Source organism: Canis lupus, chromosome 4 (genome assembly GCF_048164855.1).
Source record: "Canis lupus baileyi chromosome 4, mCanLup2.hap1, whole genome shotgun sequence".
Lineage (NCBI taxonomy): Eukaryota > Metazoa > Chordata > Mammalia > Carnivora > Canidae > Canis > Canis lupus.
This window is the reverse complement of record NC_132841.1, coordinates 53,585,617-53,601,394: the sequence shown is the minus strand read 5'-3', so window position 1 is coordinate 53,601,394 and position 15,778 is coordinate 53,585,617. Positions and strand designations below refer to the sequence as shown.

General features: G+C 44.1%; 1 protein-coding gene and 1 non-coding gene across 6 annotated transcripts in view; both read left to right on the top strand.

Annotated features, from left to right (window-relative positions):
* Window positions 1-15,778, top strand: part of CYFIP2 (cytoplasmic FMR1 interacting protein 2) — a 123,958-nt gene that overhangs the window by 44,945 nt on the left and 63,235 nt on the right. For 4 of the 5 annotated variants that reach the window (XM_072824360.1, XM_072824362.1, XM_072824363.1 and 1 more), the window contains 8 exons: window positions 2,873-3,039; window positions 3,749-3,896; window positions 6,120-6,194; window positions 7,105-7,258; window positions 8,250-8,406; window positions 8,941-9,037; window positions 12,242-12,318; window positions 15,173-15,281. In XM_072824360.1, the coding sequence (XP_072680461.1) occupies window positions 2,873-3,039; window positions 3,749-3,896; window positions 6,120-6,194; window positions 7,105-7,258; window positions 8,250-8,406; window positions 8,941-9,037; window positions 12,242-12,318; window positions 15,173-15,281 (984 nt within the window). The remainder of the gene's footprint in view (window positions 1-2,872; window positions 3,040-3,748; window positions 3,897-6,119; window positions 6,195-7,104; window positions 7,259-8,249; window positions 8,407-8,940; window positions 9,038-12,241; window positions 12,319-15,172; window positions 15,282-15,778) is intronic. The other variant, XM_072824361.1, reaches the window with a different exon arrangement.
* Window positions 222-328, top strand: LOC140632795 (U6 spliceosomal RNA). Its single transcript, XR_012030481.1, has one exon. It is a non-coding gene; the product is annotated as a U6 spliceosomal RNA (small nuclear RNA).

The following is a 15,778-nucleotide window of genomic DNA, read 5'->3' as shown; positions in this document are numbered from 1 at the left end:
TTAATGTCCAGAATCTCCATCTTGTTCTCTAAATGTTCCTTTTATAAGACTCTATTCTTGGGTCATGCATGCCATACATTCATTCATGAGGATAGTATAGTGTTTTTATCATCTTTCTTGAGGTATAATTTATATTCAATAAACTGTATCCATTTAAAGTTGCATGTAAAGTTTGACTGTTATATACACACCTATGAAACCACAAAGATACAGAACATTTTGTTTTCCCTTTGGCAACACATAGACTAAAGTTGGAACAGTACAGAGAAGGTTAGCCTGGACGTCCCACAAGGATGACACACAAATTCACAATACATCCCCTTTAAAAAAAAAAAGATGCAGAACATTTCCACCTCCCCTTAAAGACTTTGTACCATTTACTATCTATCCTCCAACCATCCACGGGCCTGATAGATATAGATATAGATATAGATATAGATATAGATACATATCTTTTTTTTTGTCACCATAGATCTATTTGTATTTCCTATTTTTTTGTATAGTTTGCATTTTTTGTGTGTGTGTTTGGCTTCTTTCAGTCACCATCATAATTTTGAGTTTTATCCACATTGTTTTATGTATCAATAGTTTGTTTCTTTGTATTGTTGAGTATAATTCCATTGTATGGATATATACTATAATTTGTATACCCATTCAACTATTGATAAATTTTGGGCTGTTTCTAGCTTTGAGCTAGTATGAATAAAGTTGCTTTAAAGATTTGAGTATAAGTCTTCGTATAGATAAAGGCTTTTATTTCTCTTGCAACGGTCACATTGTAGGTTAATACTTAACTTTTTAAGGAACTGCCAAATGGTTTTCCGATGTGGATGTACCCTTATATATTCCCACCAATGGTAGATGAGAGTTCCATTGTTCCACACCCTCATTGTGAAATTGTGCTACGATTTGCTTTTGCCAATTTTCTTAATTTTAGTCATGCTAATGACTATTTAGTGAAATCTCATTGAGGTTTTAATTTGCATTTCCCTAAAGACTACTGATATTGAGCATCTTTTCATGTGCTTATTGGCCATTCATATATCTTCCATTCTGAAATGTTGTCTTCTGAAATCTTTTGCCCATTTTTTAAGTTGGGTTTCTGTCTTATTATTGAATTGTGAGAATTTTTATATATTGTAGTTACAAGCCCCTAGCATATATATGTTGTAAATATTTTTTGTATTTGTTGACTTTGCCTTTTCATTTTTCTAGGGGTACCTTTTTTGAAGAACGACTGTTTTTAATTTTGATAAAGTTCAACTTACCATTATTTTCTGGTTTGTGATTTTTGTATTCTATCTAAGAAATCTCCACCTAGCCCAAAGTTGCAAAGATTTCCCTATAGGTGTAACAGATCTGCATACTCTGCTGTGTTTGGAATTATTCTAAAACCTCTCCATTATCTGTTTCTTCCTTTGTCTCATTATTTCCTAGTTACATCTCTAGCCAGGAGCCTGGATGTTTTCATGATGTGATGTTCCCTTAAGACTTCTGTCCCATTATTTCTTTATACTAAGGCTTCTCTCCAGCAGAACCACTATGCTTATGGTATATATATAATCCTTACCTCCCGAACTGTTCTCACCATTTCCCCAAACCTCAGATGTTCTATTTATTCCTTTAAGGTTTAGAGGAAGACAAAATCTTAGCATCTAAACTCATTCATTACTTTATTCATTCCTTTTCAACAAAAATTTTCTGACGGCCCACTCCAGGCCCAGGCTGTAGGCCTAGGGTGTGCACATTGCTGGGCCTCACCCCTTCAGCACCTAGAGTCTGATGCAGAGGTAGAAGTCTAGCACATCACGTTGGGTGTGATAAGTGTGGTGGTTGTCAGGAGGCTGCTGTAGCATTGTGCTGTCCCCTCAGAATTCGGAATCACTCCCAATATTAGCACTCGTGGCTGATAGGGGCCAAAGGATCAGGCTTGTCACAGGTGAGCTAAACTAGGGATGTGACTTCCACCCAAGGCCACCCAAAGCTTCTTATTCCTTCTCCATCCCATTAAATTTACCTACCGGGAAACAAATGATACATACATGCCTTTGTTCCTCAGGATAGAGAAGGAATGGTGATTGCAAGGAGAAGTAAGGAACCCAGAAGGGGATCTGTCCCTATAGGCAGACAGATCTCAAAGGAGAGCTCCAAGGCAGGCCAGGATACACTCACCACAAATGCCTGTCTCCCATCTCTGTAGCCTGGGAAGCAAAAAAAGGAGGGGCAGAGGCTTTCCCTCACCCAAGACTTCTACAGAGATTTTACATCATTAGGAAAAAGTTCTAGGGACTTAAACAGCAAATGACCAAATTATTTCAAAAGCAAAGATTGTAAAAATTCGAGGACGTCACTGCAAGGGAAGGGGTCAGCGTTCACTAAAGGAAGACAGGGTAGATGCATATAGATTTGACTTTAAACTCCTCCCTCACTATGGAACCTATACTTCTATAGAAAATTTTATAGTAAAAAAGTTCTATTTGATACAGTCTGTGGGTGTGTGGTACATGGAGAGGCCTCTCAATGTCAGAGTGATCTATGAAATGTGCTCCATGGACTGGCTGCTGTGTGATATCAATCAGCAACAAGATAGGAAACCGTGCCAGAATGAAAATTGGCTGTGTCATGAAGCCCACTGTTCAGTGTAGCTAATATCTTTGCCTTATAGCAGGACTCTTCTTGATGAAGAAGGCAGAGTGCTGATTTCCATCCTGGCACATGTTTCTTACCTAGCAGTGAACTGGCACTTTGAGTAGCACTGGCCTTTTGCTTCTGGGCATCTCACAGAGCACCCTCTCTGCAATGCGGTGAAGGGTACTAGATGGATAGGTAAGCTGAAGCCTGGTGAGCCTGACCTTAATCTGTGCCTGGCCAGGTGATCGCCATGATCAAGGGCCTGCAGGTACTCATGGGCAGGATGGAGAGCGTCTTCAACCAGGCCATCAGGAACACCATCTACGCGGCCCTGCAGGATTTTGCCCAGGTGACCTTGCGTGAGCCCCTGAGACAGGCAGTGCGGAAGAAGAAGAACGTCCTTATCAGGTGGGTCTTCAGATGGCCCTTTCCAGGGGTCACATAAAAAAATCAAGGGTGCTAAGTGCACACCACAGGGGAAGTTCCTGGCTCAGTCAGCTTCCAGCGCAGCCTCTGCACACACACAGACTCTGCTAGCAAGTTCTAGGAGGCTGTCTTAGTAGATTGGCATTTGAAATGAATTAAGCCCCAGTCTGGAAGAGTTGGAAGCCTGTATCCACCTACTAGCTTTGTGTACTTGACCAAGTAACTTACTTTCTCTGAACCTCAGTTTTCCTCCTCTGTAAAATGTGGAATATAATGGTACTTACTTCATTTATTGGCTGGTAGGATGATAAGGTGAGATAATCAGTGTGTAGATCTAAGCACACAGCAGCATGGATACACAGCAAGTATACAACAAATAGAAGCTATTATTGAAACTTCAAACATACAGAGATGTAATTGGACTCCTGAAACTCCCCTATAATGAGAAAGGAAACTAGCCAGTGGGCATCAGCATTGCCTGTGGCACTTGTTGAAAGTTAGACTTCTGGACCATGGCTCAAGCCTGGGAAGCCGGCACCTCTTGGGGGTGGGGCCAGGAATGGGCATACTTCCCCAGCACCCAGGAATTCTAAGACAAGGTGTCCTGGGCCCTCACGGACTCTAGAAATGGAGTTGCAGGGCCTCCTTCCAGTGGTAAAACCTGGTCTGAGTATCAATTCTTCCTTCCCAGTGTCCTGCAGGCAATTCGAAAAACCATCTGTGACTGGGAGGGGGGCCGAGAGCCCCCCAATGACCCATGCTTGAGAGGGGAGAAGGATCCCAAGGGTGGATTTGACATCAAGGTGCCCCGGCGTGCTGTGGGGCCCTCCAGCACACAGGTAAGTGGTTCCGGGCACAGGCCAGCTCGGTTGACCTAGAGGCCAGCCAGGCCATGGTAGTTCATCCTGGCTGGACCATGGGGCCATGGGGCTGGGGGTCCTCAGGCAGGAGGGGCAGGGTCCAGCAGCTGCACTAGTCTTACTCTGCCATCTTGTTTTAATACAGGAGGGAGGACTACCAGCTTAAGATTCAGGAGACCTGGATTCTAGTCCTAGAAACCTGTGTGACCTCGGGCACGTTACACAGTCTCTTTGTGCCTCAGTTGTCTAATCTGGCAAATGGGGGTAATACCAGGACTGGCTATCTCCTGGCCCTGTGAAGTATAGGTTCCAAAATATAGGAAGAGTTTAAAGTCAAATCTATATGCATCTATCCTGTCCCCCTTTAGTGAACCCTGGCCCCTTCCCCTGCACGTCCTAGCTTGGGAATTCACAAGTTCTGCCTCTGATGTGCTGTGTGATCTTGGGTAAGCACCTTGATCTCTCTGTACTCTGATTATCTTCTCCATTAAGTGAAAATTTTGAATGAGATCATGGTACTGACAAAATATTATTATTATTAACTCCTCAAATGCACAAGTATCAAAAACCCTTGACCCCTTAGAGAAAGTCTAGTAATCAGAGAGATTCAGAGTTGCTAACCAAAGCTTCTGAACAAGACGTCACCTGTGATTTATCCAAAGTAGTCATTAAATTCCAAAAAAAAAAAAAGAAGAAGAAAGAAAAAGAATCTGGGCATCTTGGTTGAATCCTTGCCACTAACTTAAGGATAAGCAGTTCCTGGTAGGCTTTTTGAAGTATTGGAAAAAAGCATGAGAGTCTATCGAACTTTCAGGGGTCTTACAGGAACTCCCCCTTGACATGACCTTCCAGCCTGACTCAGCTCTGCAGTCCTGAATGTGAACCATCTGAGATGAGCCATCCGAGGCCCACCCCTACCCCTTTTATGTGTCTGTGTCTGTGTCTGGGCAGGGGACGGGGAGGAGGGATGGGGTAGGATGGGTTCTCAGCAGCATCACTGTCACTTCCCTTGGCTTCACAGCCCGTGGGCCAGTTTGCACTGATCTTGCTGGTCTTGGAAATCCCAAGGAAGCTTCTACAAACACTTCTGTATAATGTCAAGAACCTTTCCAGCCTAGAATACCCTGGAGGGGCTAAGCAGGGCTTTCAGGTGTTTCTGGAAGCCCCAAGACTCAAGTGAGTGAGACACAGACAAGGCAGGAAAGATACTAGAAAGGAAGCTGAGGGGAAGGGCCAAACAGGCAGAGAGGGAGAGAGAGAAGGAGACAAGAGGAGTGGAAAGAGTATCTATACAGGTGGTCTGAGAGGGGAGCATGACCACAAGTCAGCCTCTAATTACGTGAGGTGGTACAAATGCATTGAGTAGACTCTCTAATGGAGCCAGAAGAGCCCTTAGAGACAAGCTAGTCCCAGTGCCCTCCCTGCTTTACAGATGGGGAAACTGAGGTCCAGAGAGGGGAAGTGACTTGTCTAAGTCACAAGGTGAGTCACAGGTGGAGGTGGGACAAGAACCCAGGTCTCCTGACTCCCGCCCCAGGGCTCTGTTAGGGCCTGCAGAGCATAGTGGACAGGGGCTTCTAGCATAGCTGGGATGCTGACTGATCTGATGACTTAAATGCTCCAGTCAATAGACATAGGTGGGAGAGGAGGTCCCCCTCTTACCAACAAAATGGATTTTCAAATAGAATTTGATACAAATCAAGTCAATACCACATGGATTGTACTTGATAAATCCTTTCCTGGAAGGATGGCTCCAAGGGCCATCATTAGAATCCTGGTGGCTCCAAGGGCCATCATCAGAACAGTGCTTCTCAGTTCTTAAGGATGATCAGGCCTGCCCACCGATGGGGTTGCAGTGGGTGGACTGTCCCATAAATCAGCCACCATGGTAGCTCTTTGACCATCAAGGGAAATGCTGCGGTAGGGGCGGTGTGCCCCTCCTCTCTGTGGCTGCACTGCCCGGCCAGGTGCCAGGCGCATGGTGGGTATGGTCCTGGAGGAGATCCAGAGCAGACGTGGTGGCAGAGGGAGGTTGGAGCTTCTGAGAGGTGGTCGGCAAGTGGCCCCTAGCAGTTGCGGCGGCTTTCCCACCATATACAATACCTCTTGCTTTTCTCTTTCTCTCTCTCTCTTCTCTCTCTCCCTCTTCCCTGTCTCTCCTGCCCTCCCATTCCCTCCTCTTTTCTCCTATCTATGTCTTAGGCCTGCCAGTGGTCCCCGCGGGCTTTGTTTCACCCCACTGGTGGCACACAGGGCCGAAGAGGCTGCCGATCCCTGGTATAACACCGCCTGGCTGGGTTGGTTGGGGTACACTTCTCCAGGAGGCAGCAGGAATGGACTAGCCTGGCTCCTCAAGGCCCCTTCCAGCCCTAAGATTCAAAGACATATGATGTGGAAAGATCTAGATTAGCACTTGCACCCTTTGCACTTAAGGCCCTCTGTAAGCGGGAGTTGATTGTCTAGTAGACCTCCTGTGTAAGTACCCATCTTCACCCGCTTATCACCCAGGATTTCAGTAGGCTGTGCAATGCAGCTGGCGCCACCAGAGGGCGCCATCCCTTGGTAATGGATTCCAAGTGCTAAGGGTCTGAAGCTTGAGGTGGCTGGGCGGGGGGCTTGCTCTGATCAAACCGCATTTCGCAATTCCTCAAAATGCTAGAGCTGAAAGGGACTGGCTTGAGAAAGCATCTGGTGCAACCCCCTCGTATTAGCAGATAAGAAAACTGAGGCCCAGAGTGGGACTTTGTTGCCCAAGGTCACACAGCAAGACAGTAGCAGCGCCTGGCCATAGACCCAAGTCCAGGGTGCCACCATAGCCAACCAGTAAAGCAGAGAGTGACTCCAGAGTGATGTGAACTGAGGTTCTCCTCTGATGCCCACGCCCTTGGCCAAGCAGAGCCAGCAAAAACTTGGGCCTTGAATGACTTGTTATTACATCAGGTCCTCCTACCCAGGGATGCCACAGGCCCTGGGCAGAATGTCCTTTCTGGGCGGGCCACTCTCCCTCATGAAGGTTTACATGTTCGAAATTCACTTCTCCAACCCTAAACTGGTGCTTCCTTAAGAAGGGCTTTTTAAGAGCAGACATCTGCAGAAAAAAAGAAAAATATAAACACAGCACAAAGAAACCTTTACCCCAGGATAGAGGGCCAGCCCCTGACCTTCTCCTCCTACTTTCTCTTTCAAGCTGTACATGGTGCGGACCATGCTTGAATCGCTCATCGCAGACAAGAGTGGCTCCAAGAAGACATTGAGGAGCAGCCTTGATGGACCCATTGTCCTCGCCATAGAGGACTTCCACAAACAGTCCTTCTTCTTCACACACCTGCTCAATATCAGTGGTGAGTGACGCTATCCAGGCAGTGGGGAGAGGACGGTTGGGTGGGGGCAGGTCCCAGACCCACTAAGGCTGTTGGACCAAAAGTTGCAAAGAAATGTGGTCATCGGCCAGAAGGGCACGTTTCGCCACCGAGGTAAAAAATGCACACTTTCTGGTGGACTTGGAAAGGCCAGGCTCAGTTCAGCTATTCTGACTCAGCTAAATTTGTCTGGTAGACATTTGTGGTTTATTTGTCATGAAGTCCTTAGTAAAGGGGATTAAATCCAGCAACATACCCACAGATGCAACCAGGCATCTTAAGCCTTAGCTTTTAAGCAGCAGCTCTGTGCTGATTAGTCTTGTTGCTCATTGCAAAGGAGGCTTCCAAGCTGGACCCCAAGCCGTGTCCCCCAGTCCTGTTCTCCCATTAGCAGGACACCTCTGCAGGTGGGACAGGGCAGGGGGAAGGACAGCAGCCTCCAGAGACCCAGGAGTGGTAATGCATTTGTTGGTACTAGAACAGTAACCTTAACGAATCCAGACATCTCCATTAGAGCACAGACCAGGGCCCCTCAAGGCTTCTAAGTGGATAAAAACCAGAATTACTATGTACAAGGGGACGAGGAGCAGTGAAAAGCGGGCACTTGGGGAGCTGGCTTGACACTATGTTTGGATAGCAAGCACACTTTTTCCACTAAGATTGTGGGTCTTCAGGTTGGCCTTGTAGGAGGACGATGGAGATTATGGGGGCATCGAAAGCTTTAAAATGTCACTGCTCTCCTCCACCATGGGGCTGCTACTGTGAGTCTAACAGATACTGTTTTCTAAGTAGATATTAGACTGACCTTCAGGTAAAAGAGCAGGATCTACTGATTAGGTCATATTTATGAGTACCTGCTGTACTCCAGTATAGTGGTAGAAATAGCAAAAGCAATAAGAACCAAGTTAATAGGAACAAAGATCTTTTGGTGCTTCTTCTGTATAACCCACTGCTCTTTCCTTAATGCTTTCAGAAGCCCTGCAGCAATGTTGTGACCTCTCTCAGCTCTGGTTCCGAGAATTCTTCCTGGAGTTAACCATGGGCCGGCGAATCCAGTTCCCAATTGAGATGTCCATGCCCTGGATTCTAACAGACCATATCCTGGAAACCAAAGAACCTTCCATGATGGAGTAAGAGGCAGGATTGGGTCAGCAAGGAGGTTCCCAGGGTGCAGAGGGAGGGCAGTTTGCTAGGGAGCTCTGTTCTTTCCAGAACTTTCGAGATGAGACAGTGTGGCCCCACTAGGAAAAGCGCTCATGCCAAGGATCAGGTCATACCAGATTTGACTCAGCCTTGCAGATAGGCTCAGGATTATACCAGCCCAACTGCCCTTCCTGTGCTCTGTCAGTGTCAGGCAGCTATGCTTGGAAGATAGTCATCTCTGGGGACCAGGAAGCTAATATCCTTAACTGCCACCTGATTTCTTTTGGTCCCAGACTAATTGTTTCAGGCCTTGGATTTATTAACATCATGGACTTCTGATTTCTATAGGCAGACTGTAAAGTAAGGCATTCCGAAGGCAATTTGGAAACCTCAGAATGCTGGAAGGCTCCCTCATATTAACCCCAAGCTTATTCATGTTTTCACCCAAACCTTCATATTTCCCAATCCACTTGCTTTCAGATTGATTAGTAAGCTGCTGGTCTCTGCTTTTCTCTCTTCAGGTACGTCCTCTACCCTTTGGACCTGTACAATGACAGCGCCTACTATGCTCTGACCAAGTTTAAAAAGCAGTTCCTGTATGATGAGATTGAAGCTGAGGCAAGTGACCCGCATCTCCTTTTGTTCCTATAATCTTATTCCAACAATGTGGACTTTTTAAATCTGTAGCTCTTGGCACAAAGTGGGCTGTCTTAGTCCATTCAGGCTGCTATACCAAAAATCCACAGACTGGCTTATAAAAAATACTGTTGTAGAGGCTAGATGTCTAGATCAGGGCATCCTTCTGGGTCACAGACTTTTCATTGTATGCATAGTGGAAGGGGTGAGGGAGCTCTCTGTGGTCTTTTTAGAATTTTTTTTTTTAAGATTTTATTTGAGAGAGAGAGAAAAAAAAAAAAAAAAAAAGCCAGACTCGGGGGCTTGATCCCACGACCCTGAGATCATGACCTGAGCCAAAATCAAAAAGTTTAACTGACTGAGCCCCTAGTTTCTCTCTTACAAGAGCCCTAATCGCATTCATGAAGAGTCTACTTTCATGACCTAATCACTTCCCAAAGGCCCCACAGCCTAATATTTTTGGGGGTTAGGATCTCAACATATGAATTTTGGGGGACACACATATTCAGACCATAGCAATGTGGGATCAGTGACTTGTTCTGGAGAATGATCTCTTTTTATGACTTTAAAAAAAAAATTGCAGTATAGTTGATGCCCAATGTTATATTAGTTTCAGGTGTACAACACAGTGATTCTACAATTCTGTACGTCATAACTGTGCTCACCAGAGGTGTAGCTACCATCTGTCCCCGTACAATGCTATTATAATAGCATTCACTATATGGAGAGTGATCTTAACAAATCATGATCATCAAAAAGGACCCAGACCAAGATGATGGTCTTTCTTTTTCAGATATATTAAGGGATAACAAATGGTAAAACTGCATGGGTAATATTAATATTCTAATGAATCTTTTATGGTTGGAACATTTTGTTAATAATAATAACAGCAATATCACCTATCAGTTATTATATATTCACCATTTGCTTTTAAAACAACTTTTTAAATAACCTTTACAGCAATTTAAGGAGGTATATACTATTAATCTGTTTTACAGATTAGTCTTAGACTTAAAGTGGTCAGTTATCATAATGCCAAGGTCACTCAGTGTAAAGTGTCACTTGGTAGAGTGGTAGGATTGAAGTAACCTTTATCTCAACTATTAAGCTGTTTATTATTAGTCACTCAATGGCTTTATTTCTGTAATGGTCAGGATAAGCTAGGTTATGCTGCAGTAACAAATAATTACAAATTCTTAGTACCTTGAAATCAAAGGTTTATTTCTCTTTTATGGGTTGGTTGTGGGCTCTGGTCCATGTAGTCTGCGAGTCAGGACCCACATGGAACATTCACTAATTGCCATGGCAGGAGGAAGTGTTACTGCTACTTCAAAACTTCCACCTGGAAATGACACATGTCATTGGTCAAAGCAAGTCACATGACTGCATCACCTTCACGGAGAGGCGCAAGGAAGTACAATCCTGCCACATGGAAGGACGAGGCCAATAGTAGTGATGGCTACTGAAATTTCTAAGTTTTGCCTCCTGGGAAATGGAATGATAGTCTGGGTTCTTCCTTAACTGCATGGGGCTATATAAACACAGAATGAGGCCAATTAGGTAAAAATATCATAGAAATATAAAACATTCTTGTTTATAAAGGAAAGACATGAGTGTTTTAGGATTAACACCACCACCAACTTAGTTTGACAGTTTATGTATTTCAAAGAAAATCTAGGAGAGGTACTGTTTGCTTTCTCTACCCTCCAGTTTCTTTGGGAGTTGAAAACCTTAATGGACTCCAACCCAGATCTCTTCTCCTGAGCTCAAACTTGGGAAGAGAGATTCCAGGAGACAAATGAACTGGTTGCATCTTAACTTTGACAACCCCATGCTCTGACAAGATCCTGTATAGTTGTGTTCTCCAACAGGTTGAAAGCAAAAGAATTCTAGAGTGTCATGTGGCCAAGTGAGATTCTTAAATATGAAGAAAGCACACAGCCAGGCCCTGGGTAACATTTGAGGGCATGGGGTCAGTACAGATTGAGACCCCCCTCCCAGCTTATGGGCTGTCCCCTTTCTCTTCCCATCTGAAGACTTTGTTCTGTACTACAAAGAGCCTCATGTGCATGTGTGTAGATACCCAAGCTTTGTCTGCCACCACTGCCCACAAACAATGGCCCCTTAGCTAACCCTCAACCCTAGGGGTGCTTACACCTGCCATGCAATCCACATTCAGGAACAATACCAGGGAAAACTACAGACAGGTCTGAAGGGGCTTGAGCTTTTGGGACAAGGATAGTAAAGGCTGGTTCTAGAAGGAGAGCTTAGGGTATGAGTAGGCACCTCTACCTTAGCCCTGCAGGTTCTTCAACTGGAAGAAGACCTGGTGGGACCCTTGAAGCATAAGTCCAGAGCAGAGGCCTTACCTGCAGTTGAGGGCAAAACTGCACACAGCTCTGTGTTTTATGTTCAAGATAACATCTAGGGTATAAAGTAAGAGATACAGAAGCTCTTCAGATAAAGAATTAGCTTTATGGAGCTGAGAATTTGGTGAAGGAAGACTAGAAGATCAGTCCCCTAATTATGCTCTGTTCTCTTTGAAGTCACATGGTGCTCTGCTACCACCACAGCCCCATCTCATTAAGGTCCCACCCTTGGCTATTTCTTGCCATCAATGGAGGGTTTGGTTTTGATCCTGTGTCAGACATGAACTTCTCACCTGAGCATCACAATCTGCCACCGATGTGATGAGACAGACACAGAGATGGCAAATTGAGCCCATATTCATTAAGAGACAAAGGTTTTCAAGCAAAGTTTGAAAAAAAGATCTTTTTCAATTTCCGAGGACCATCAATTTCTTCGTTTGTCAAGCAAGTAACAAATAAAATGAAAGGAAAAGATGAGAAGGTCTAGCAGGGAAGAGGAAGGGTGGGCTGATGTGAATAATTGCAGGATATGAAGATCTATCTTGCCTTCCCACCTTGGAACTGCAAGGAGGGGACCTAAGCAGAGGCCAGTTCCTCAACAGCTTTTTGAACTTTGCCTTCTCTGTACCTAATTAAGGACCTTGAGGGCAAGGGACCAAACTTCTTAACTTACTTAGCCACAGAATCTTCTTTTTTTGCTATTCAAAGTATCTTGCTCTACAACACATAATACAGCCCAGATGCCCCTTGCAATTTGCCTATGCTTCTGTGATAAAGCTAGATGCACAGCACTGACATTCCTGCTTCCCTTTCACAGGTGAACTTGTGCTTTGACCAGTTTGTCTACAAGCTGGCGGACCAGATCTTTGCCTACTACAAAGCCATGGCTGGCAGGTATGAGAATCCCAGGGCTGTAAGGAACAAATGTTCTTAGACTGCTCTCTGTAAGACATAGTTTCCTGTTGTGAAACCTCTCTTCTTCTTCAGCCCCTAAGGAAATCTGAATGATTACCTGGGCCTGGACTGGGTGCTGAAATGTAGGAGAAAGGAAATAGGCAGATTTGGTGCTGTACCTCATGGAGCTTACAGACTAGTAGGGATAACAGACTTTAGTAAAAACTGATGAAAGCACAGTGATAAGGGAGGTTGCATGCTCCCCGCAAAGGAAAAGTTCATGGGAATACGTGAATCTATGATGGTTAAACCTGAACTAGTCTTTCAGATGAGGAACTGGAAAGGCTATCCCGAGAAAGTAATGTTGGCATTCTTATCTGAAGCTGATAGGGATTAAGTAAAACTAAGTAAAGGATGAGACGGGAAATTGCAGGCAAAAGAACTGCTTGTGCAAAATCCCTGAAGTAGAAGTATTGTATTGACAGCATGCCTACTCCATAGGGCAGTTGAGACAATTAATGTGAATTAGTACATGTAAATGCCTCGTCCACAGGCCACAAGAGGAGGCAAGTTACATGATAAAGCTGGAGAGATAGGCAGGGCTCAGGGGATGGGGCTTGTAGACATCTACCTAGGAGGAATAGAATACCTTGGGATTTCAAAAGTATAATGGGAACCTGTTTCAAATCTTATTCTTAAAAATCTGTCCTAAACAAAAATGTGGGGAATGGATTGGTGGTGAGCAAGAATGAGTATATAAAGGCCACATAGGAGAGCAGTGAAGAAGTCCAGTAAGAGACATATTAAGTATTGGAGGCTCGTTGGTATTGCCAGTATGTGTTGATTTAGTAAATTCCTGGCTTTCAAGAACCCATAGCAGTACTGGTCAAGAAAAACCTCAAAATAAATATCTCCCTTCTTTTGGAAATCCAAATGTACCAACCAATAATGTCAAGAATAATGACTTAAGTGTCATAAATTATTTTTCTTTCTATGAAGAGAATTTGCTTCATTTTGCTTTTGACAGCTAAGATTGCCTTGACATATTTCAAATAGGAGTTGACGTGCAGAACACACCAGTTTCTGTTAACACAGAATGTGCATTAAATGAAGTGAATGGTTCTTGATGATGGGAAGTACACAAAGCATGTACTTTCAGGGAAAGCACAGATTACATAGCCTTTCACAGAGTAGTCACTTAGTAAGTGTCTGGGTTGAATATGATGCAGTTGTAACAGTGAGCTGGACCTCCAGTGTGTCTGAGATCATTTTTTTTAAGGTTTTATTTATTTATTCATGAGAGACACAGAGAGAGAGAAAGGCAGAGACACAGGCAGTGGGAGAAGTAGGCTCCATGCAGGGAGCCCAACGTGGGACTTGATCCCAGTCTCCAGGATCAGGCCCTGGGCTGAAGGCAGGTACCAAACCGCTGAGCCACCCGGGCTGCCCCTGAGATCATTTTCATTTCAAATATGCTATCTACACAAACTCAGACTTGTCAAACCCTTGGGTCCTTCATATAATTTAGTTTACAGAATATTCTTATCTGAAAAATACCCCTTAATCTATACTACCCCCTGTAAGATCAGTGGTTTCCAAATATATGGGAGGCTGGGGGAGTTTGAGAGATATTGAGAGAGTCCAAGAAAACACAGGAGGGGAAGAATGATGATGTAGGTCAGTGCTGTCCATTAGGAATATAGTGTAACCACAAATGTGAGCCACAAGTGTCATTTTGAATTTTTTAGTAGCTATATTTTTAAAAAGAAAGAAAAACAGGTGAAATGAATTTGAATCATGTATTTTATATAATCCAGTATATCTAAAATACAGTTTTGACATGAAATCAATATAAAAAATTATTAAAGAGACAGTTTTCTTGTTTCTTCTTAAGTGTTCAAAGTCTAGTGTGTACTTTATACTTCTAGCACATTTCAGCTTGGACCCACCACATTGCAGGTGGCTGGTGGGCTCCTGTAGAGCTAGTGGCTGTTCTCTCTGTTGCAAAGTGTAGATTATGTTATGTCACTTGCCTACCTAAAGCCACTGGCAGTGGCTGCCAGTGACATCTAGAAAACAGCTAACTTCTTTACTGTGGCTGATGTCATCCCACATGATCTAGCCCCTAGGTTAACTTTATAAATCCATTTTTGTGTCATGCTCCCCAGCATGCCCTGTCCTTTATCCATCCTAACCAGCTTTCTTTTCCTCTGCCAGAAACACTCTTCCCCCCAGATCTTAACATTTTTAGCATGTAGGTGCCCATCCAGCAAAATTGCTTTAGAGAGGCTTTCCCTGACCTCCTAGCACCAAATGATCCTGTTTTATCATCTTCAGAACACTATTACTCTGCAACATGTAACTCGGTGTGAAAAGTAATAGTAATACATCTAACTCAGAAGGTGTCTTGAGATTAAAAATGACCATGTACAGGTGTGTGTGTCCCTGATAAGCCCTAAATATGGTGCGTTATTTTCTCTCACCTGAAATTATTTTATTCCTTTGTTTATTTAGTTACAATCTCTCTTCATTAGAAGTCAGTTCCATGGGGACAGGAACTTCGTGTCCCCAGTACCAGAATGTTCCCTGGGATATGGCAAGCACGCACTCAATTGCTTTTTTGGTAAATGAATAAAAGAGGGAAATGGCTCAACTTCTGTGTTGCTTGTCTTTAACTTAGAAATTGTGCTTCATGTTGAGCTTATGTGGCTAAAAAGCTGAAAACAGCTATATTCAAAATATATCAGCTAGCGCTTCCTGAGCAGATCCTGTGGTCTGAAATAGATATGGCTGGGAGATAAAAAACCATCCATGGTCATGTTTACTGGATTTATGTAACTTCTATCCCTTGCAGCGTCTTGTTGGATAAACGCTTTAGGGCTGAATGTAAGAATTACGGAGTCATCATCCCGTACCCACCATCCAACCGCTACGAAACGCTGCTGAAGCAGAGACATGTCCAGGTATGGCAAAGAAAGCCAGAAGGGAGTTGGATTGGGCTAGAAGGTAGCCGTGAAGTTAGTGGGGAGATTGGAAGTCAGGACTGCATACTCTCCACCCTCCTTCTGAACATGGGTATAGCACAGCCTTAGAATCTTACAGGCAATAAAGAGGTGTTGGCATCCTGTGGTTCAAGTTCTGGGCTTCTCAGTCCCCCTTGCAGCTCATCTCTCAGGAGTTGTGGTCACCAAAGCCTTGGTTCTCTTGTCATAGCCATGGCTCACTCCCTTCCATCAGGATTGCAGCTAAGAAATAAGTAAATCTGTTCTTGAGTGGGGTCCAAATGCTGATATAAGTGAAGGCAGGCTGCTTCATGCTTTGAAATGGAGCGTGTCAGCTAAACCCACGCTAGAAATTACAGTTTGTTGCTATGGAGTTGGTTTCTATTCACATTTGACCCCAGATGGAGAGGAAATAAATGCTGCCAGGAGCTCAGAAACATATCCATGCTTAAAAATGT